At 52.6% G+C, this 23,219-nt stretch overlaps 1 protein-coding gene across 5 annotated transcripts in view; it reads left to right on the top strand.

Annotated features, from left to right (window-relative positions):
- Nucleotides 1-22,315, top strand: part of FGFR1 (fibroblast growth factor receptor 1) — a 65,230-nt gene extending 42,915 nt beyond the window's left edge. For 3 of the 5 annotated variants that reach the window (XM_067545036.1, XM_067545013.1, XM_067545027.1), the window contains 12 exons: nt 2,934-3,124; nt 5,283-5,427; nt 8,865-9,068; nt 9,817-9,961; nt 11,651-11,772; nt 12,132-12,242; nt 13,178-13,368; nt 14,302-14,424; nt 15,961-16,031; nt 17,218-17,355; nt 19,164-19,269; nt 19,670-22,315. In XM_067545036.1, coding sequence (XP_067401137.1) covers nt 2,934-3,124; nt 5,283-5,427; nt 8,865-9,068; nt 9,817-9,961; nt 11,651-11,772; nt 12,132-12,242; nt 13,178-13,368; nt 14,302-14,424; nt 15,961-16,031; nt 17,218-17,355; nt 19,164-19,269; nt 19,670-19,846 — 1,724 coding nt within the window. In that variant the 3' untranslated portion in view covers nt 19,847-22,315. Of the gene's footprint in view, nt 1-2,933; nt 3,125-5,282; nt 5,428-8,864; nt 9,069-9,815; nt 9,962-11,650; nt 11,773-12,131; nt 12,243-13,177; nt 13,369-14,301; nt 14,425-15,960; nt 16,032-17,217; nt 17,356-19,163; nt 19,270-19,669 lie in introns of all 5 variants that reach the window. The other 2 variants (XM_067545045.1, XM_067545022.1) reach the window with 1 other exon arrangement.
- Nucleotides 22,316-23,219: the final 904 nt, after the last annotated feature.

The following is a 23,219-nucleotide window of genomic DNA, read 5'->3' as shown; positions in this document are numbered from 1 at the left end:
TTTCCCTCCAAAAGCTCCTTGCCTGCATGTGTCTACACCACCACACATGCACCCGCTAATTCAAATTAAATGGGTTACCTCCCCCAGTTTCTACTCCTGGGCAAGAGAGCTGGTGTGTGGCGCTGTTGTTACTTGGGAGGCGCTTGGATACTGCACAGCGAGGGGCTACCCAAGCACCTAGACTAGATGGACTCTGCTTTCCCCTCTAATTGTCACTTCCTAGGCTATAATCAGACTCCTCTCTTTTGTCTTCCCATAGCTCGGCTTTTCCCCACTGGGAGACGGGGGCCTTGGCCTCAGAGGTGTTGGTTTTTGGATTTTTGTTTTCTGGTAGTTAAAATAATTTCGTCGACTGAGGCGGACCCTTTTTATTTTAATCGCCGTATTAGCCTTCACTCCCAGCCGGGGAGGCTGGACTCCGGGCAGCTCCACATGTGTCAGTAAATGAACCGTTCCAAATGTGATTTAATTTGATTACACTGAGCAAACTGAAGGGACTAGTGCGCAGCGTGAACAAAGGGGTTTCTTAATGCTCACTCACCACCAAAGAGTGGCAAACTCTTGGTTAAGCGGCTAGGCCCAATTAGGTTGGTTTGACCTTTGACCTTGGATGAATAGGTAGCCATGTTGACCGCCCTCCCCCTAGCTCCTTGACAAGAATTTCACCTGTCTGCCCCCCACGCCCCCGTTTCCGAACAGTGTCTGTTTGTGCTAGGGAGGGTGGTCAGCCCCATTCACCACCCCAGTTCACTATCCCAGCAGGAAACCACCTCCATCCCCGCTCTGGAGCAGCGTGCTGCCTTTCCTGCAGCTTCTGCACACCACTCCGTTTGGCCTTGCACCTGATCCTTGGCATGGCTTCAGGGCCCGTCTGGGGTCGGGGAGAGTCCCGTCATGCCCTCTTGTCTGTCCTTGGGAAGGGAAGGTCTCCTCCCTGCTTGATTGCATTGCCCCATTTCCCTTCACCCCCACGGCCACCTTTTGTTGAAAGACAGATGGAATCAAACTGCCCTCTGCTGCTAAAGTCACCCATCAGAACTGGCTGGGTGGCCTTTTTATTTTGGTTTCATAAGGGGCTTTTTGGGCATCTGTCATTGGAAATCCTTTTGGAGGTCAGTGGCTAGCACTGCCCCTAAGTACCCCATGTGAATCCTTCCTTGCCATGCCCCAGCTCAGGAAGGTTTGGTCACAAAGTATCAGACCTGTCCTCATCCACGGACACCTACACTGCGCGGTACTTCCATTTCATTCCAGCCAGCGGCGAGCGCAAGAGAATCAGAGAGCAGGTTGGGCGGTCACGAATAAATTAACAACAGCTCTTCCCCTTCCACTCTCCCCCGAGTGGAAATTCAAGTGCTGAGGGTGACACAGAGAGCCACACCGGCTTCCTGGCATCTTCGTGCCACCTCTGGCATCTCTAGGCCCCTGCCAGGGTGGTTGCTGCATTGGTCAGGGTTAGGGGCACGGGCCTGTCCTTGGCAGCTCCTTCCAGAGCCGAGGCTCTCAGTCGTCAGCTTTGTCCATTCTTTCCCCCCTGGCCAGAGAAGCCAGCTGTCGTCTGGCCTCCGCAGTGATCAGGCCTGGCTGTAAGTCTCCGACGAGGCCTCGAGCGGCTCTCGGGACAGGAAGCAGGCGGGGGCAGCAGGGGAGTGGTGAGGCAGTGCAGAGAGCACGCAGTGGAATTCCAGGCGGATGTGAGCACCAGGAGAGGGGACCGGGAGCTCTTGGCAGGGCATGCGCCGGCCCTGTGACACTTACTTCAGGAAGTGGAGTATGATTTTAGGATACAGGGGGCCGCACATCAAGGTTCCTTAGCGAGAGGGATTAGAGGGGAAAGCAGCCTGTGAAGCTTTCCCTTTGTATTTTTAATAAGCGACTGGCTGGGATGAAAAGGATCTTGGCTCCGGCTGCTCGCAGTGAAAAAATAACCCCTTAATCCCTGCTTTGTCACATCCCAAGTGAAGATGCGAAGGCAGTGGCTGGCTGCAGGGCCTTTCCCTCCTCCTGCTGCCATGTGCCTAATTCTCTTTGTTTCTGGGAAGCTGCACCCACATCTGTCTTGTTCATGCTTGCTTGCCTTCTGAGCCTGAGCAGCACGAGAGGAGCTGGACTGCATCCCTGCCCGTGCCCGGCCCACTTCGAGCAGTGGTTCTGTTCTCAAGGCTGGGGACAGGTCTGTGTTTTCAGTAGCTCCATGTTGCCTTGCTTGTATTGTTGGCCCATAGAGTGAGGTCAGGAGGCTCCCAGTGTTCTGGGCTTGCCTCTCATCCTGTAACCATTTTCTGTCTGTCTTAAAGTTTTAGGCTGCCGCCCACCACCTTAGCGTCTGACCACCTGCCGCGTAAAATCAATAGCAAAGTCTGGAGTGGAGTTCATGGGTCTCTGGCACTTCTCCTACTTCTGCCTTCTCTCACTTGCCGCACACATAAGGAGTGTCAAAAAGTAGCTTCGTGGGTAGATTTCAATGCCCTGCCTCCACCGATAGCCAGACACCAGGTCAACCCACCTGATAATGCTATTCCAGGACTGCGGGAGTGGAAGTGAGGGAGGAGTGATGCTAAATACTCTAGGCCCCCACTTCTGTGCTGTCACTCCTGAGGTGCCCTCCAGTATTTGAGCTCTCGAGCAGGTTCTGTGTGAGCACTTTGCAGGAGGGGAGAGACAAGTCTGGGACAGGATAGCCCGTGATGTGCTAAGACTAGTCTTCTAAAACATGTGGAACCTCAGCCACAGGCCCTCATAAGAAACAGCGTCTACTGGGCTGCAAGCAGCACGGAAAAAAACGTAGCCAAGAAAAGGTATTTTCTCTGGCAAAGCGTATGTGTGTTAGACGGAGAGCAATGCCTGGGCCACCCAGACCTGCCCTTTCATTGCCCACCGGACTTGGCGCCTTGGTTTTGTGAGACCCTCTCCTCTCTTGCCATGCCTTCCAGAGAGATCACCTCACCGGCCCATCCTTCAAGCTGGGCTCCCTGCTAACAAGACAGTGGCGCTGGGCAGCAATGTGGAGTTTGTGTGCAAAGTTTACAGCGACCCACAGCCCCACATCCAGTGGCTGAAGCACATAGAAGTCAATGGCAGCAAGATCGGGCCGGATAATTTACCCTACGTCCAGATCCTGAAGGTAACATCCCATTCTGGGTGGCCACTTTGGTTTCCTTCACAGGATGAGCCGGGAATGGAGCTGGTGAGGAGGAAATGAATTGGGGAAGGAAGCCATTTGGGATGGAACTGGCCTACCTGGAACAGGGCAGGGGAATGGTGTTTGCTGCCATTCAGTCTGGGTTAGGTACCAGGCTTCTGCCCAGCTGAGCCAAGACAATTGGACATGCAGAGCCTTCTCCTGTCCTCTCCTCCCTGCAAAGCCTGGAGCAGGGGACGGGGAGTGGTTAGGACTGGAAGACGCTGGTCTTTTCAGCAGAATGTGGATATGAGGTGCCCTCTCCGAAGCACCAAGCTGGACTAAATACACTGGTGTAGAGTGAGGTGGGGGGCAGAGAGTGGGACTGGCACAGGACTGGACTGTCAGTGGAGCATTCGGTGGCTCTTGGATCTGCATGCTCAGAGATGCAGCGGGCTAGGGGAGGGTCACTCCGATTCCGTGAATTGTTATTTTAAAAATAGCTAATGTGCAAAGCAAGGTAACAGTTCCCATGTGAGCCCGGCTCCCGCAGCCTCCACCACAAGCCTGCAGAGAGCTGAAGCAGCTGATGCAACCCCTGGCTTGCACCCACATTTCTGCTATGTTGTACCTAACAGCAGCGTGTGCCACTTCACGGAAACCATTGTGCCCTTTATCCAGTGGTTTTATGGCCACCATAGTGCCCCACCATGAATCTGTTCCTTCTCAAGCAGGGCATGCGCATTCATCTGGGAGCTCTGGGCGTGCTCACGTGTTCATTCAAATGGCGGGTAGAAAGGTTGCGGTGTTGCTGACTTTCTGCACCGGTCACCAAATTGTCATGACTCCAGGTTTGCCACAACCCACTGCATCAGTCAGCTGTTTCAGTGCACACACCCTCCTTCCTTAAAGCTGTAGGCACCTCAGGGCTGTGCGCGTTTCGCTTATTATCCGACCCTTGCTCTTCTGCAAACAGACAATGCCACTGCTTGATAGGAGGGGATGGGGCACAGAGGACTTGAACTAGTCGCCCCTTGATTCAGCGTTTGGGCAAGACACTGATGATGTGATTGATGTTGATCTTGGGGCTGCAATTTCTGACTGTGTCAATGTGACTCCTGTGTTGTTGGTTTGTTCTAGCACTCGGGAATTAATAGCTCTGATGCGGAGGTGCTGACCCTGTATAATGTGACAGAGGCCGAGAGCGGGGAGTATATTTGTAAGGTTTCCAATTATATTGGCGAGGCTAACCAGTCTGCGTGGCTCTCTGTCACCAGACCCATGGCAAAAGGTAAACTGAAGAACACCAACTGGGATCTTACTTGGACAGTCAGTCCCTAGCGGTGGAAAACAAAACTCTGGGCTCTCTTGTTTCTGCTATATTTCTGGTGCCACAAGCCATGGAAAAATACTCGCAGTGGCCAGTTTAGTTTTATGCTCTGTGTCGCTTGCCCACCTTCCCCTCCTCGACGTTTCCCCCCTGTTCTCTCTCACTGTATTAGCAAAACACATTTGATAGGTGCATCCAAACCACCCCAGCATCTTCCTGTTAAAACAGGAGCTGTCACTTCTCACTCCAGCTGCGCTTTTCTAGCACAGCTGGGTTTGGGGTCTTTGCTAAGTTAGACCCCCTTCCAAAATAAAGAAGTGACCCAGCCTTATTTTGCTGACGCTTCCTCTTTTTCAAACCTCAATCTATGCACCGGATCTGACTGTGGTTAGACGACAATACAGTGCTGTGTTCTCCCCTCTGTCTCACAGTCGGTCATCTCCCTACCCAAACCCCACTCCTTCCGCTATGTTGTCTTCCGTCATGTTTCCCCTCCAACCCCATCGCCTCCCCTGTGCATCTGTGTTGTGTGAAACTAAGCCGGCCCTTCTTCCTGAGGTCCATTTTTCCATGCAGCCCATCACCAGCATGTTCAGATGGGCAGGGAATTCAGTTTGGTGAAGGGTTTTAACAAACATCTCCTTAGGTCAGCCTGGATCAAAGGTCGTCCTAAGGGTCTCTTTAACAGGTCTACAGTGGTCTCTCTCTGCTACCCCGGGGGTCTGGCAAATGAGACACCAGGGCACATTCCTCCCCCTCCTCCAGCGTGGTTCCGAGAAGATCTCATGTCGTTTGCTTGTCCGTTTTTTGCTTCCATTTGTTTTCTTCTAGACGGCTGGAGTTAACACAACGGACAAAGAAATGGAAGTCCTTCACTTAAGGAATGTCTCATTTGAGGATGCTGGGGAGTATACATGTTTGGCGGGTAATTCTATTGGGATCTCCCATCACTCTGCATGGTTGACAGTTCTCGAAGGTACATACTCCTCCTGCTGCTGTCCTTGTCCCACCTCCTTTCCACGTTTGATGAAGTATGCATTGCAGCCTGGAAGAGAGCCTGGGCTTTCCTAGCAACCCCTGTGCTCCCTGCTGGGGAAAAGCGCAGGGCCTGCCAGTCAATTCATCCCCGCCTAGATACCTGGCTTCCCCTGTAAAGGCCGTGCTCTCAGCCAGTCCGCACTGATGACAAATTAGGACTTGCCTGCCAGTCAGACTCCAGAGCAGGGGGCTAATTTAATGCTGCCCAATGGGTCTGTCTCTCCGGCTAGAGCTGGCAGGAGCAGGTGCCCTCTCCGCTTGGCGCCAGGGCCCTTCCTCCCTCCACCTTTGAGGCGGTTCAGATTCGGTGGCCAAGGCTCTCTCTCAGGCCGAGGCAATGCATATCTATGATTTCAGTTTAACCAGTGGTTCAGTCCAACTAGAACAGGCTGGTTCCGTCCTCTCAGGCAATGCCAGGGTTTACCAATCCAGTCCTGCCACCCCCTAGTCCCCACACCGGCTGGCCAAAGCTCCAAAGCATTAGCCTGGTGCTATAATAATGTCTCTGTCTCCACCATGCTAGGAGCAGCACTAGGAACCGCCCATGCCTCTGGAAGCCTCAGGGCAAGAGGTGGCCCCTCTGTTTCAATGGAGGAGGGAACCCAGAGGACATCTCAGTGGCAGCACGTGGAGGGTGGTGAGGAGCGGGGACTGCAGAGGGACAGCGAATGCAGCCTACAGAGGCAGAGCCGTGCTCTCAGACCCTTCTCGCCAGCCCAGGGGCAGCACAGATTGGATCTGAAGCCATCTTGAGTGGAAAAGGCCGTTTAGTCTGAGGCTGGGCCTTTGACGGGGGTGAAAGAAGGGAATCCTGGAGGAGGCTCCTGGTTCCCTTTGCCCCCCGTAAATAGAACTAAGTTAAAACAAATTGGTTCAATTAAGGAAAGTGGTGAGCCAGCAGCAGCCCCCATTCCTCGTGCCATCTCCCCTCTCCTTCCCCCCCAGAGCCTCCTGCCCTGGGGCATTTTGAGCATTAGTAGCCCTGGCTTTGCCCTGAGGAGGACTGGAACCTGACCCCTGGGTGCTGGGGCTGCTGTGCTATTTCCTCTGCATGAGCTTCGGCTGGGCATTTCGTGCTCCTGCTTTGGCATGGGTCTGGCCCAGCCATGCCCTTTTCCCTGACAAGGCCTGATAACCAGCAGCTGCAGGAAGTTTTTGGGGTGAGCCTGGTGGTGCTTTTCAGACAAAAACTTCCTCTGTTATCAGCCTCTCCTCCCTTGTCAGACCTGCCTTGTTCAGAGCTCTGGGATCTGAACGGGAGACCGTGTCTGCTTCTCTCCAGTGGAGCATAGCACGGAAGACTTGGACTCCCTCTCATGCCTTTCTCTGAGGCTCTCTGTTCTTCCGGGAGGGGAAGGTTGGGGGCTTGTCTCTGAATACACCGCAACACCCGTGACGTCTCTGGTGCCGGCTGTAATACACCGGGCCACGGGGCTGCGCCTGTGCCGACATTTTTCCTGAACATCCACCACTCTCGCTACTACTCAGCTGTGGGTTTGCCAGTAGAGATTCCCCCTGCAGTTCAGAAAGGAGGCAAACCCCTGGGGGCGGGGGGCAGGTGTTGTCTCCTGACAAAATGAAACTCTCTGCTGCTAGCAAATATTTTTTTTAATAAAAACCAGCCCCCACGGTAATTTATTTTTAATGCCTGGGACGCCTGTTCAAACCATTTTCAGCCTCAGACAGATAGCACTTTCTTTTAGCCTGTCCGCTTTGTCCCAGCATTGTTCTTGGGAACGCCCCCCTGGAAAGCTACAGTTCCAGTTCAGACTGGGGATGAAAATCCTCAAAGGTACATGTCCCGCAATCCCCCCTTTTCTGCCAGGAACAGAAAGGGGGTGTCCCCGCCCCAGGCCTCAGCCCCTGCCGAGGGGAGGAGCAGTGCACCTCTTTACAACGCCGGCGGATCTTGCCCTGCTGCCTGGGTTCAAACTAAGTCGCTACCATTCCAGAACCTTCCAGCAGAGCCCCTGGAAATGGTGCTGAGCTCAGCACAGCCTCTGCTACTCTCCTGGCTGTCAGGACAAAGGCTCTGCAGCTGCGCCCACTCAGTCTTGTGATGGCCTAGCATGCACAGCTGGGCCACGTTAGCTGGGCCACCTGACCGACCCCCCTGCCTGACTGGCCGAGGAAGCTAGCAGGCCTGCTCCTATGCTTAGCAGCAGCAGCTGGCCAGCTGCTCAGTGCACATGCCTGGGGATGTTCTGCCTTCCTGTGCTTACCCTGCTCTGGCCCAGAGTGTGCCCTGCACCCGGCCTTGTTCCACTCCTCTCCCAGTCTCACGCCTGCCTTGGAACAAGCCCGGCTCTGGCCCAGAGTTTGCCCTGCACCCGGCCTTGTTCCACTCCTCTCCCAGTCTCACGCCTGCCTTGGAACAAGCCCTGCTCTGGCCCAGAGTTTGCCCTGCACCCGGCCTTGTTCCACTCCTCTCCCAGTCTCACGCCTGCCTTGGAACAAGCCCTGCTCCTGCCTTCCGTGATTTCAGATAATCTGGTTCTGATTCCTGGCTCTAACTTCTGCCCTGATCTCTAAGCCTGACCACACAGGAGCCATGGCAAGGCCCAGGAGTGCTCTGCTTGCTATCCCCCCACTTTTATGCATGTCAGTGGTGCTCAACCCGCAGCCCACAGGCTACTTGTGGCCCAGTCAGCACCCAGCTGTGGCCCATGTGACATTCTCAGGGCCATACAGGTAGGATACATCGTTTGGATACAGCCCACCTGACCTAACACACAGCGTGCTGCATATGCAGCCCCCAGGGGTAATAGGCTGAGAACCCCACTGTATGGTTGTAATTCTTATTTAGCCTCTGCTCCTTAGAGGAGGTTACTGTCCCGCCGTCTCTCCCTGGCATGTGCATTTGCTCCCTCTTGGTTTGCAGTGAAGGGATTGCATGGCCTGGCCGTTTGGTCTCAGGTTCCCTCAGCTACTTCTTTCCCACCAGCCAACCTCTGTTCATAGTGGGGCAGGAGTGGAGGGATATCTGCCCTTTTATATAAAGGTTTGTGCTTGTTCTTAATGTCTCTCCAAACTCTGGTTAGCTAGCCTGGCTGGGCAGCTCGGTAACACCGCATGGTCACTCGCGTGCTGGGGCAGTGTGGAGCCGGCTGGCCTCAGCTGTTCCCTGATGTGTGTTGAGTTCTGTGTCCTCTTTGGTTTAGACAGGCTCAGACCCTGAGATAGCTGGAGCCAGGAGGTTTGCCTGGCTTGGACTCAGCTGTGTTTAAAGTGTCTCTGGGCCAGTGAGGGTGAGGAGAGGGGGGAGGGGGGTTATGTCCCATCCCAATCTCTGTGGGTGCGTCCCCCCACTCCTGGTTTTAACACACTGCCCCACAAAGGATTTGCAGCACTAACGCCTTGTTCACACTGACCCAGCTATTGAAGAGAGGCCGGCCATGATGACCTCGCCTCTGTACCTGGAGATCATCATTTACTGCACGGGGGCCTTTCTGATCTCCTGCATGTTGGTGACCGTCATCATCTACAAGATGAAGAGCACCACCAAGAAGACTGACTTCAACAGCCAGCTGGCTGTGCACAAGCTGGCCAAGAGCATCCCACTGCGCAGACAGGTAACAGAAAGTAGATAGGGGGTTTGTTTGTACATACTGCCTTTCCTCAGAGCCCCTGCTGCCTGCCCAGCAGTGCCACCCTGGCCACCCTGTCCTGCCAGCTGCACAATCAGCAAGGGGAGGTTCCTCTCTCTCTTTCTGAGGGCTCAGGAGGGGGAACGGACAAGAACATGTTGTTTGAGTTGGGCAAGGGACACCTATTCCCATGCATAGTCTGTGTCTGTGGCTTACAGACTACTGCAATCTGGACTGCTTGCAAAGCAGAGCCTCCATGTAGGGGCTATGGGTGGGCTTGTTAAGAGGGTTAAAAACCAGGCTGATCTCCACCGTGTTTCTAAGCTATGTATAAAGTGCCCGTCTGGTGCTGTGCAGAGGCTCTTTAAAACCCCCAATTCTGTAAGACAACAGATAAGCACCATCTTATACACACTCACACGCGTGCCTCCCAGCGCTCACTAGAGAGACAAGGCGGGTGGAGTGATATCTTTTTTTGGACCTGCCTCCCAAGGGGGACTGTGAGGGTTCACTGAGGTTTGTAAAGCACTTTGAGGTGCCCAGACGAAAAGGGCTAGAGAAGGGCCAGGCCACTGCATCCTGCAGCAGAGATTCAGGACAGCGAGCGGACTCCCTCCACGTCCAGCAGGTAACTAAAGTTCCTTGGGCAGCAGCTTCTCTCCTTATTGGAACCAAGAATGTCCCCACTCAGGTGTTTCCTGAAGATAACCCCACTGTCCTTTGGCCCTCTCCACTGCAGGTGTCAGCAGACTCCAGCTCCTCCATGAACTCCGGGGTGATGCTAGTCAGGCCCTCGCGGCTCTCCTCTAGTGGTACTCCAATGCTGGCTGGCGTCTCGGAATACGAGCTTCCCGAAGACCCTCGGTGGGAGCTGCCAAGGGACAGGTGATGCACTCTCTTGCTCTGGGCTCCACAGAGGGGTGGCCCCAGCGTTTCTGTACCTAGCTGGCTCCTGCACCTGATCACAATTCCTCCACAGCCTGATCCAAATGCTACTGAAGTCAAGGAAAGACTCCTGCTGGTGTCAGCAGAAGCGTGATCAAGTCTTAGCACATCATGTCCCTTAATTACAGACTCAGGGCTGGTGTTTTCCTCCCAGAAGCAGCCATTTGGGAACTTTCCCCTAGGATGTGTGCTGCTTCTGCAGGCTTAGGGTGAGCGTGTATTAGACGCTGCTCCCAGGGACCTGTGTGCTTCTCCCTTCTCCCATGGCTGCTTCCAGGCCAGCAGCAGGGGGGAACTGCACCCCTCCGTGCACTTGTTCCGTGAATTCAACGAGCCAAGATAAATGACTGCTGGGTGTGCTTCTTTCTTTGCGATTAACCCCTCCATTCCCAGCCTTTGACGCTCCTGAAACCTCAGCCTCTCTTCCTTCCCCAGCCACTGCAGGTGCTCAGAATATTCCCAGCCCTGCAGAGAGATTACACCCACACTAAAATCGAAGGAAGGTGAGGCTTTCATGGAACATGAATTGATCTGTCTCCAGCAGCCTAATATGGGCACACTGCATTGATCACAAGCTTGTCCTGAAGTCTCTGCTCTCTGACTATAACTCTCCTTTAAAATGCATCCTGGTAGGCAAAAATATCCATGCGCTCTGAGCGGTGGTGGGTTCCTTAGCTCGGACACAGACTTCTCTGGCCTACGAAGGGCTTATGGCCTTGCTGGAGTCTGTTCTGAACTCACTAGTGCAATATCATGCACATAACAGACTCTCAGATTCCCATGCACACCTGGGGTGTTGGCCCTCCTTTTCCCAGGGGAGCACACATTCCCATCTGGAATGCTCTGTCTCAGGCCCGCAGCTCAGCCATTGGCAGCTGCTGTTGGGGGGGCGTGGAGTGGATCAGGAGGTTGTTGTCCAATCGCTCCCCATTGGAAGCTGACACCAGCTCTCCTGTGATGATGTCTGAGGAAGGAAAATCACAGTGGGGAACATTCAAGTCTCTGGATTTTGGTACTTTTAGCAAAAAGTGAACATCAGGAAAGGGTCCCATTAGCTTCGGAGCTCAGAGCATGAGGCTTCGGAGCTGCACAACAGACTTGGAGACTCAGGCCTAGCCCTGTGCCATGGGACTGCCGGGAGCTTGCTCTGTGTAGCTGGATTAGCTGCCATATGTGCCAGTTTGACAGCATTGTCCCTTCAGGGATTTATTAGTGTATTAGTGTATCCCTTGTACGTTATCCTAGTAGCTGTCTCTCAGACAGCCCTCTTCCCCAAAGCGTGTCACCAGCTGGCTCTGTGCTGCCCTTGTGCTATGTCTTGAAGAGCTGCCCACCCCAAGTTTCAATTGTTTCAATAATAATCAGTGTGATCAAAAGCGGAACAGGCAGGGGAAACTTTATGCTGAATATTGCTGGTAGGAGAGCAATGCCATGCCATCACAAGCAAGTGGCTACAGAAATTGCAAGACACCCCCTGTGTTGCATTGTGTCTGTCTGTCTGCAAACAGGAGGTGCATTCTTTCTGCATGGTTATCTCTTGTGTCTAGTTCTGTGTGAGTGTATCTCTCTCTGCAAACGTGAGCTGCACCCTTCCTCCTCGGTTTTATCTTCTTCTCTCTTCTCATCTAGACTCATCCTGAGTAAGCCCTTGGGTGAAGGCTGCTTTGGGCAGGTGGTTCTCGCCGAAGCCATTGGCCTTGACAAGGACAAGCCGAACCGAGTGACTAAAGTGGCAGTCAAGATGCTGAAGTGTAAGTTGTGGCCATAGGCACCACAGGGTTTTTCCTAGCATTGCAGCTGACTCTCTGAGTCTGTCTCAGTTCAGGCTAGCATCAGCCTTGCTGACTTTGCGAAATGTGCTGTGGGGAGCGGAGGTAGGGGAACTTCCAGCACTTCCTGGGGTGAAATCATTCTGATGGGGCTACAGCAAGATACGCCTGTATGTGAATCTCTCACAGTGAGCGAGCTCTTCAAAGGAGGAGGACAGAGAAAACCATGTCTATATATCTAAAGCTACCTGACTGAAGCTGCTGCAGACCTAGCTCCGTGGCTCGCTCTAGCTTAACCCGGCCTGAATAAATGTGACCTGGGTCTTTCTTTATTCTTTAAGCTGATGCTACGGAGAAGGATTTATCTGATCTGATATCTGAGATGGAGATGATGAAAATGATTGGCAAGCACAAGAACATCATCAATCTCCTGGGAGCCTGCACTCAGGATGGTAAGTTGTTTGTGCATGGGTGAGAGTCCAGGAACCAGCTTCTCTGCTCGGACAGCAAGAATGCTTGGGGCAGCCTGGGGCTCCAGCGGTGAGGTTGTGGAGGTGGAAAGATACAAGGACTTTACTCCAAAAGAGCTTTGCAAATGGTTGGCCATCCCAGCGCTGTCTGAAAGTGCCAGTGCCCAGTGAAGACCAGAGGGAGTCTGTGACTGGCATGGAGGCCCCTCTCCTGGCAAACGCTAGTGGCGTAAGAGTTGTCAGACTGTTTCTGGAGCGTCTCTGTGTTTGGGCCTGAAGGAACAGAAGGCATGCAGTGCCTGAAAGCCTCGGTGTTGTATTTGTGCAGGCACACGTGTGTGTACACACACACAGCTAACTTTATATAGGTGGTGGGGAAGAGCAGAACAGGGCTGTTTGTTTTCACGTGGCCAGAGCTGGCTGCAGCTCCGAGTCACAGAGCCCTGGAGTTAGATGAGTCACGTCACACCAAGCCTGCATGTGAGCCTGGATTTGGTTTTGTTGTGGGATTTTTTCTGGCGTAGAGTGAAGCTGTCTCACCACAGAGTGGGAGCAAGGCCAGCTGTTCTCCTCACATGTCAGAGGAGCAGCTTCTGACCGGCCAAATAAGTGGTGTGTGTACGTGTGTGAGTGTACTGGGGTATGTGGTGGAGGAAGGGGGAATGTACGTACGGGACCTTGATTCCTTGCTGAGGGCTGGCTCCTGCAGGACTCCCCTGTATGAAACCCCTGTCCAAGTCCATGGGAGCCCCTCAAATAGACACTTTGCAGTCCTGGGGCTCTGTGGCCAGAGAGCTCTGAAGGACTTATGCAGGGGGGCACAGTATGCCACTTCAATGCCCATACAGCCACGTCTGCCTGTGCATCCAACCCCAAAGCCTGAGACGCTCCGCTTTGTCCCCTCCCGTTTGCACTAGGCCCACTCTATGTGATCGTGGAGTACGCATCCAAAGGCAACCTGCGGGAGTACCTGCAGGCCCGGCGGCCGCCCGGCATGGAGTACTGCTACAACCCCACCCACATCCCCGATGAGCAGCTCTCCTTTAAGGACCTGGTGTCTTGTGCGTACCAGGTGGCCAGGGGGATGGAATACCTGGCATCCAAAAAGGTGAGCAGTGGTCATGAATGCCCTCTCTGAGGGAGTGCCCTCTGTATCCACCTCCCTGTCAGCTGAGGGAGGGCCGGGGCAGCTCATAGGGCTGGTGGTTGGGCACCCTTTAGGAGCCTGACCCGCTGCCCAGTGGAGGCCCTGGGTTCCCAGTCTGAACTTGCCCCAAGGCATGGAAACAGCCCCAGAGACTGACTGAAAATTCAGGGGGTGATTTGCTGGTCTGCGTGAAATGAGCTGGGGGCTCTCGCTCCAGGTCCTGTTGGCCACAAATCCCCAAAACCACCACTGCAGCTGCCACTGTCTGGCCCCTTTGTGGCTGAGGGAGGAGGCCAAGGGCTGAGTGATCCGTGAAGACTGAACTCCCCTCTCCCCCCAGTGGCCTCTGTCCAAACAGAGCCGAGGACACTGCCTGTGGCCCGTGAATGCCACCCGAACATCTACCCGGGCTCTGTGGATAAGCACCAATATTAACAGTTCAGAGGTGCGGCTCTGGCCTCTTTGCCCAGCATGTTGAAAATTAAAAGCCAAGCAATGCAGTGGCTCTGAGTCCATCTCTGGAAATCCTCGCTGGAACAGAAGTGGGGCCGGAGCAAAGGAGGTGATTGATGTAATTAAACCTCCATTGCCTGCATTTTATGTGGAATCAGGGCACCTTTATAATGCTTGAAAGAGAACTCTAATAATACTGGAGTAGCCCTGGCCAGCTGCACAAACCTCAGCAGTAAAAGAAATAGCCTCCCTAGAGGGTCCCACCCAGCCTTGGCCAGGGAGGGATTAGGGCTTAGCATGCTGTTCCCCCTGTGTCTGGCTGTGTTTTGTGCTCTGGGATGGTGGCTGTGGCCCTGTGATGGCCGGCGGCAGTTCGGTGCCAGGCCATCTCTGCGCTAACACGAGGAATCCTCGGCCTAACGGGATCCCCGTTCTCTTCAGTGCATCCACAGAGACCTGGCGGCCAGGAACGTCCTGGTGACGGAAGACAACGTGATGAAGATCGCGGACTTCGGCCTGGCCCGGGACATCCACCACATAGATTACTACAAGAAGACCACCAACGTGAGTGGCGCAGAGGGGGCGTGGGGAGGACGTGTGAAGCTCTGCTTTAGAGCTAGCAGGCTTCTCCTGAGGCCTTGGCCAACATTTATAAGTTGGCTGAAGACTTTCTAGGGCGGTCTGTCCCGGAGTCCCGAGCTCTCTGAACAGGGCCGCCATGCAGACAGAGGGGGGTTCTCCTCGTTACTGTAGCCGTGACATGACGGCACATGAGTTCTGCCCACGGCCTGGCCTCTGCCTCGCATGCTGCTCGGTTGCCATGGCAACGAGTAGGCCCTGACGTGTTCCCAAGCGGGCCTTGCTGTACAGTGACGTACTGGGGCTGGGAGAGGGCAGGCGGCGCGTTTCCCCTCCTGGTGCCAAGGTCCCAAGCGCACGGGATTGTTGAACGCTCCCTGGCCTGTCTCAGGAGGGGGGCGGCATTAACTAGTTAGGGGAAAAGGGTTAAACAGCTGCCACTGCCCCCCAGAGGAGGCTGCATTTCAGTGATGTTAGGACACAAGTCTGTAAGTTCGGTTTCTAGAAGTATTTAGGCCTGTGTATCTGCCTGAGATGGTATTCTGGGCCTGCTTTTGGGGCCTGCCTGACAGCAGAAGTCTCTGAGATACACGTTAGCAAAGAACAAAGACAGAGGGTGTTCCTTCGGCCTGCCCGCGGTTAGGTGGGTTTTCCTTATCACTGTGGAAAGATAAAGGATGCAGTTAAAATGTTTCAAGGCATAGGCATAGCGAAGGTGTGATACATGGATACACAAATGAGGGACGGCTCTGACTCCTCTTCAAGACAGATGCCAGAGCAAAGCCAAGCAATGGGCGGGGAAAGCGAGGGAGGTGAAGGGAGGAGTTAAAAAGAAACATAAACATGGGGCCATAAAGTGACCACGGCCAAGATGTGACCCTGCTCCCTGCTTCTCCCATGGGGTACAAAAGGGGTTGTACCAAAGCCCCCAGACCCCCTAAAACAGAACAGGAGCATATATTGGAAGGGGTGCTACGGGGGGGCTACAGGTATAATTCAGGCTACCAAGAAGAAGGAGGTGGAGTGGGGTTTTGTGGGCGCACGGAGCCATGGTCAGGGGAAGAGGGAGTTCTGTGGGTGTACAGAACAGGGAACTCTATCGGCGTATAAAGAAACAAGCCCAACTGAGGTGAAGGGCCTGGAGGTGCAGTTATGGTTTTAAGCTTGTCAGTGTAACCCCCAATAAACTCATTGCGGAGTGCCTGCAGATTGGACTCTGGACTGTAGCTTTCCAGTGAACTGTGTCTGGGAACCGAGAAAGAAGAGGGCGGGGGAGCCCTAACAAGTGATTGTCAGTAAAGCCCTCTGGGAGGGAGCACTAGGAGAACCCAGGACGAAGGGCCCTGTTTGCCAAAGAGACGCTTGAAGAGAGTAGGTGTCCTGACTCCCTTGATGGCAGTGCCCAGGGCTCATGAACCAAGGTGGGCTGTCTCAGCTGTACATTAGCCTCCCCTCTGTATCTGCATTACGCGTGCTTCTCTCCTTGAGGCTGAGCTGAGGGGGGACTTTCCTGCATTCCAGGGTCGCTTGCCAGTGAAGTGGATGGCGCCGGAGGCCTTGTTTGACCGCATATACACCCACCAGAGTGATGTGTGAGTACCCCACCGCTCCTACCAGCCATGGGGAGGTCTCTATGGCACAGCATGTTCCTTGCATGGCTATGCATGCCAACGCACATCTCGAATGAAAGACTTGATTAGGGCCCAGCTGGGTTGTGGGAGGGACTGTACCAAAGTCACTGTTCCAGGGAAATGTTTTTTCTCTCCCCTCCCTCATGAATAACATCCGCTCTCACCCGGCCCGGTGTGCTGAGCATTCTCCACTGCAAACACAGATGTGCAGCTGGACGCAGAGTGAAGCTCCATATTGCTGGCCCATCCATACTGTTCTCCCAGCACACATGCTGTGTTACATCTTGCTGGGACTTTATCTGCATGTCTCCCCTTCATATTTAGCCAGTGTCCTGCCAGGTTGCATTCAAGCAGCTGCTCCAAAAGCCTCCTGGGTATTGGGTATATTCCCAAAGGTGAAAGGCACCAGGTGTGATTCATCTTAATCTAATGAAACAATCATTGTCATAAGCAGACACAATATCTTGAGTCTAAATTATTTGGCAGCAGGGCTTGTTTGTCTTCCAAATGCCACTGAATTGAGTTGCCAATTGCAGCTCTTCACTTTCCAGCTAAGATCTTATAAGTAACCCAAAGCTTTTAAACTCTTTCCTGTACGCCTTCCGATGCTGAATGTTTGGAAGCGAAGTTGCACTCTCAAGTGGCACCTGTGTGATGCTGTTGAAGCCAGCACGGTTATGCTAGTGTAACTGGAAGCTGAATTTGGCACTTAGGCAAAGGTTTTTCAAAAGTGCCCAGTTATTTTGGATGCCCAGCCTGAGACACCTTAAAGGGGCCTGATTTTCACTGCATGGGTGCTCAGCATTTTCTGAAGAGCTGGCCCCTGTGAGCTATGTCAAGTTGGACACCCAAAAGCACTTATGCAAACCACGGCCTTAGTGTCCTAACAAAAGGTAAAGGATAGTGAGCTAGAAGTGTGACTTCTGGGCAGTGGCTGGCTAAGGGCTACGACGCATGGACCCAGGGCATTGTTTCATCAGTGGGTAGTTCTTGTGAGCTAATGAAACACCCGGGTAGCACTGGCATCCTCTCCTCTCCCTGTTTGCAGCTGCCTGAGGAGCTGTGTGTCGGGCGGAGAGACCGGTCGCGAGGTAGTGTTGGGGTGGGAGCTGTGCCGGTTCAATATTGTGGTTTTGTGTCTGGGTAGGTGGTCCTTTGGTGTGCTACTGTGGGAGATCTTCACGCTGGGTGGCTCGCCGTACCCCGGGGTGCCTGTCGAAGAGCTCTTCAAATTATTGAAAGAAGGCCACAGAATGGACAAGCCTAGCAACTGCACCAATGAACTGTAAGTGCAGCTCTCCGCCAGGGAGCAGAGCAGAGGTGGGAAAGGGGGGGCAGAGTCCTGACTAATGTTACCTGTCCCCTCCCCCTGCTTTTTGCCAGGACCCTCACTGACAGATGAATGTCTGGGGAACTTGATTTAGGGTTTGTCAACCTATGACAGTTAATCCAGAATAAAGTAGGGTGTGAATTTAAAGCAGATTAACTGCTCCCAGATTAATGCCATGTGTGGATGCTCTTATTCTGGAATTAGAGTGCCTCATTGTGAATTAGCTTAATCTGCTGTGGAAGTGGATTAAGATAATTCGGAATAAGGCACTCTTGTTCCAGAATGAGAATGTCCACACACAGAGTTAATTGGGACTAACTCCCCGTGTAGACGAGCCTTTAGAGCCCACTGGCAAGCTTTGCGTTCTTGATTCAGACCAGAATGCTGAGCTTTTAAGGTTCCAGTTCCACTTGGTTCTGAGGAAAGAGCTGCTCTGGGCTGCTACGGGGTGTTGCTTTAGATTAATTTTATTCCCCTCGCTGCCCCGGCACAGAAGCAGCTTTCGGCCCAGCATCCGTATTGCGAATAGCACCAGCCGGTGGTTAGTTAGGTGGACATGTCCTTAAAAGAAATGTCCTTGGAAAAAGGAGAAGGGAAGGGGAATCTTTTACAGAACTCAGAAGATGAGCTTCCAGGAATGTGGTGATGGCTGAAATCCGCTCCCTGACTTCTCATCTCAGCTTTGAGTGTCTCCAGCGATGGGCGTTCCTTCCCTTCTTCTGACAGCTTGTTCCATCCCCAGCCTGTTCACATATTGCTGCATTTCTTCCTCCTGTCAAACCTAAATTTCTCCTGGTGCCACTTCAGCTCTTTCCATCCTGCTCGGGACGCAAGAGAGAAATTGATGCTGGCCTCTGTATGATGTTTGCTGTTGGATCTGGGGACAGATCTCTCTCCTCTGGCCTGCCCCTTCCCAGCTTGTTCCAACTCCTTTTTCTAACCTGTGACCTTTCTATGCTGCTTCTTGCTGGACTTTCACCAGTTGTCCCTTCCTCTAGCACAAGGATTCTGGGGCTGCAGCAAAGCCAGAGTTGGGATTTTAGCTCAATAAAACAGTGAAGGGTTTTATTGCAGAGATCTACAGAGACCATATTAAAAACGTAGCCTCCTGAGCAGTGCAAACAGTACAGCTGAGAGCTGAGTGGCAGGTGCATGTTTTGGGGAATGGCAGATGTTCAGAGTTATTTTCCCAGCCCTGCAGAAATCTCAGCTAAATCTGTTTGCAATAATCAACATCTTCCTTTGTTATTTCTCAGTAAGAGAGAATCCCAACTTGACTCCGGAGCAGGGACTAGCTGAGCCTTTAGTTACATCCCCCTCTTAAAACAAGTCACAGCACCCTTCCCAGGGTGCTTTAACAGGCCCAGCCCTGGGGGAGTGTCTTCTTTTAATGAAAAGGATTAACACTAATCCTGAGAAATAACATCTTCACTGACTGATTCTCTCATGGCCCAAGGTGTGGCCCGGTGGCTCACTGCAGCCTGGGTGGCCCACAGAGTCCCTCCCACCAATGCACACCCTAGGGAGACAGCAGCTCCCTGTGTGCTGTGCTCCATTGCGATCTGTGTGAGGAGCCAGAATCCCTGTGGACTGCAGGGTTGTGTTGGGCCTGTTGCACTCTGCTCTATGTCACCAAGGTTTGGTGGGCTTCAGTTTGGCTGCTTATAGGCCCAGGTGCTCTGACCTGTGCTCTCACAGACAGACTAGCAGGATAGGAATTGTCCCCAGGACCCTTATTCAGTCTCCTCCTGCTCTTTTTCCAGATACATGATGATGCGAGATTGCTGGCACGCGGTCCCGTCCCAGAGACCCACTTTTAAGCAGCTGGTAGAAGACTTGGACAGGATCGTGGCCATGACCTCCAACCAGGTAAGACATGCCTGTTCCAGAAGCAAACTCTCCCCCCGTCCCGTTTACTGGGAGACTTTCAGACCCAGCAGCTCTGCATCACCCTGCCTCACTCATGCTCACTTGGCATCCTCAATCCAAGTGTGTTAGCTGGAGTTGTTGGCTCTGGGCAGCGTGGTTGCTGGTGCCTGTGGGTATCATTGGGAGATCTATGCATGCACCTCCTCTGCCCACCAGGGCAAAGGCTCCCTCACATGGGGAGGAACCGAGATTCCCGTTGTGGCTGTGCTTGTTTCTTTAGTGTAGTGTGCTCCCCACAGGGCCTGTTCTGAGCTGGGGTCTGGAGTCCCGGTCTGAGCTGTGACCCTGGGGTTCTGGATTCTCAGTCTGAGCTGCGTCCCTGGGATTTTGTCCCTTCCAGGAATACCTGGATCTTTCCATGCCGCTGGATCAGTATTCTCCCAGTTTCCCAGATACCCGCAGCTCCACCTGCTCCTCGGGGGAGGACTCTGTTTTTTCCCATGATCCTCTTCCAGACGAACCTTGTCTTCCCAAGTGCCCCCCGCAGCATGCCAACGGTGGACTTAAACGACGCTGAGGCTGGGACTTCCATGCAACAAACTGAAAACTCTGTGTGTGTGCGTGTGTGTTTGCATGCGTCTCTGCTATCCAGGCTGCTGCCAGGAAGCTGTCTATGCAGCCATCAGTCACGTTTAGCTATTGTATAAAGGATTTCAAAGACACAACCATAGCCTTTCCCATAACCAAATCCACCGATGTCTCATGCCAGCTTCACCAATCATCTTAGCTGTGAACTATCTGCATCTCAGAGGTTTATTTTTAATTTCCTTTCCATGAAATCTGTGCTTGAATAATTCCAGTGGACTAAAACTGAACCCCGCTTTTTGGCCAGTGCCCAGATAGAGAACCAGCTGCAGGCTCCCTCCTCTGGAACCAGCCAATAATATGCATTCCCTTCTTTGCAAGGAATTGACAGACTGATATTCCCAAGGAAGGAGGACGTGGAAACCTGGGCTATTCCTGTGATCTTTTATACTTTCAAACCCATGCGATCCAAACTCTGACAGCTTGATAAGCTAATTCCAGCACTGAGTGCGGCTCAACCTCCAGTGAAGAAGTGTAGGCTGGGAAATCTTAATGCATTGGAAGCATCTCTGTGTTGGATGGTGCGGGAGCCCTAACTGGGTGGCTATTGCTATGTGAGATGGTTTTAAGACTGGCCAATGGGTTATTAATTCCAATTCTAATTTGCTTTGCTGATCAGACACATGATACCTTGGAAATGGCCAGACGCAGCACATACACCTGCTCAGTACTGATAGCAGAGGAGGCAGCCAAATATACCAGTGCTAAAAACAAACAAACAAACAAACAAATCTTATGTACATAGCAAAAATATGTATAAATATGAATATATATTTACATGTCTTTTTAAAAGGGTTGTTACCAGAGATATACCAGTTTGGTAGTAAGTTACTAGTGGCTGGTAGATATCAGTTGCTATAAAAAAAAAAAAAGTTCATATATTTTGCTACTTTTGCTGTTTTTATTTTTTTAAATTATGTTCTAAACTTATTTCAGTTTAGGTTCCTCAATAAAAATTGCTGCTGCTGCTTCAGTTTTATATGGGGTTGTATTCAACAGTAATAATATTAGTAATGACAATGTGGCTGCCTTTTGGGAATATGTTGTCATTATATAAATGGCCTTTTCTCCCTTCTGAGTCCTCTACCCCCTGTAAATCCCTCTGCTGGCATCTGCTCTGGTGCTGGGTTCTGGATCTGACAGGCCCTTCTGCGGTCTTTGGACTTGGGCACAGCTTGTGAAGCACTTGGATCACCATATTGGTGCGTGGGTGTGTGATAGCAATGTGCCACTGTGTTCTGAAAATTTTAAACAGAGGGCTTAGGACACTGCCAGTGATGGAGTGGGGACTCTGCCCGTATAGGGAGGGGCAGAACGCCTTTCCCAGCCTTAGCCATGGGTGTTTGCTCTTTGCAGGAACAGTAAATAACATACACCCCATCCCTGAGTCGGGGAGAGCTTTGTCATAGCTGAGTTGGTTCCATAATGTGTGCCGTGCGTGATGACCTGGAGAGAGCAGAGAGCACTGAGCCAGCATCAATGGTGTTTAAGCTATCTCTGATCCTGCTTTGCAACATACATTCTAGTCACGATCCAAGCCTGCTTCAATCCCTTCACAGCCCTGGCTCTGAATCAGCTCTGCTCCCTGGCTCCTCATGGCTCCTGCCGGGCACTCTGATCACAGCCCTGGGTCTAGAGTGCAGGAGTGCAGGGGCTGGTGAGCCCCTGAATCTCCTCCTCCCTGACCAGTGCTGTGCTTCCTCGAATGAATTCCTTGAGTGCCTTACATGTGCCTGGTACAGCTGCAAGGGAGCCCTGCGCTGAGGCAGTCTGTAGATTGTTCCTTCCCTGGGGGAAGGCCAAAGGAAGCTCCCTTACAAAGCAAAATAAGAGGCGTGCTTGTTGCAGGACAGGTTCCTTGCGTAGGCTCAGCAAGGCCAGTTTGGCCAGTGGATTTTTGTGTCTTTGAATGCTATTTTTCCAGTGCCACTTTCAGCTCTGAGAAACCCCAGCCCTGCCTTTTATTGTAAACACCCGCTGTGGTTAGCATGGAGATGAAGCCGAGCTGGTTAGCTCGGGCTGTGGAAGTGCATTTTTTGTTTTTACATGAGGCCACATCCTTAGCTGGCTTCTTCTTGTGCCAGACCCCGCATTTCTTTGAACTCCACGTTATCAGCGATCAGCAAACTCACCCTCTTAGCTGCAGGCATTGAAGGCAGAGTCCAGATTTCATAACCTCTCGCCACCTGGAGCAGTTCCTCCGGGGGGAAGGTGCCTTTGTGCCTTGGCTGATGCCAGGAGCAGTAGACCTTTCCTGCCAGTCACAGGCATTTCAAACTCCAGAGCCAAGATGCTATTACTTGAAAAGTTTATTTTGCCTTTGTACGGAGAAATATTATTGTTCTAAGCTCTTCTGTGATGAATCTGGAATTCTTGTAATTATTAAAGACTTTAACCAAGAGTTTTTGGTAGAGCCTTGCAATTTGTACCCGCTCCGATGGGAGGCCTGCAGGCTGGGTTGCTTGTGTGCTCTCTAATTGCATTCTGGGAGGTGGGGCAGAGGGGAGGGGACAGGTAAAGACTCAGCTACATATTGGCGTCGCATAGGTTGTGACCGGGTGAAAGGGCTGTGCCTTTGGATTTCAAGTACTCTTGAGTATCTGTGGCCACTCAGATTTGGGATAAATTAAATGCCATAAGGGGTTGGGGGGGATAATCTGTATGGCTGAGCACTTGAGCCTGCTGTGGGGCCTTCCCAGCATTGCCTGGTTCTCAGACAGCCAGGAGGGCATGGAGCAAAGACTTCAGGGCTCCAAAAGGTCCCGTTGGATGCTCTGGAGGGAGGCTTTGTGGCTAGGCCTCAGGACACCTGGGTTCTGCTGCTGGGTGACATAACAGCTCAGCCAAGGACTTGGTAGCTGCCGCCTCCTGCTCTGGGGTTGGATGGGGGGGTCTACAGCCTCGTGGGGCTTTCATCCCAGGGCCTTAGAGCTCTGCACAAAGGATTATGTTTATTTCCTTTTGTTTTTCCTCCGTCAGAGAGGTCGATGCTAGAATTGCTGCAGCAAATGGAGGAATTAGCCATGGGCTGTAACCAGATGTTTTGGCAACAGCCATGTGTGCTGCTTTCCTCTCATGAAATAACTTCATCCTGAGGACAGCTGGGCTTGAGTTTAAACACTAAAATGTGACCAACTGAGCGTGGAACTTTAACTCCATTCCTGCCAGAACCTCAGGCGCACGCCTCTGCCTGTACTGAGTTCTGTGCTCCCCTCCCTGATTGCGCCACAGGCCAGGCTCCCTTTTCCCTTCATAGGTTTTTGTAGCGGAGAGACTTTGGAAGCAGAAAATAAACACCTTGATGT

This window comes from Emydura macquarii, unplaced genomic scaffold, assembly GCF_026122565.2.
Source record: "Emydura macquarii macquarii isolate MOO-44397 ecotype Brisbane River unplaced genomic scaffold, CSIRO-AGI_Emac_v2 contig_201, whole genome shotgun sequence".
In the NCBI taxonomy this organism is placed as follows: domain Eukaryota; kingdom Metazoa; phylum Chordata; order Testudines; family Chelidae; genus Emydura; species Emydura macquarii.
This window is presented reverse-complemented; position numbering and strand designations above follow the sequence as displayed.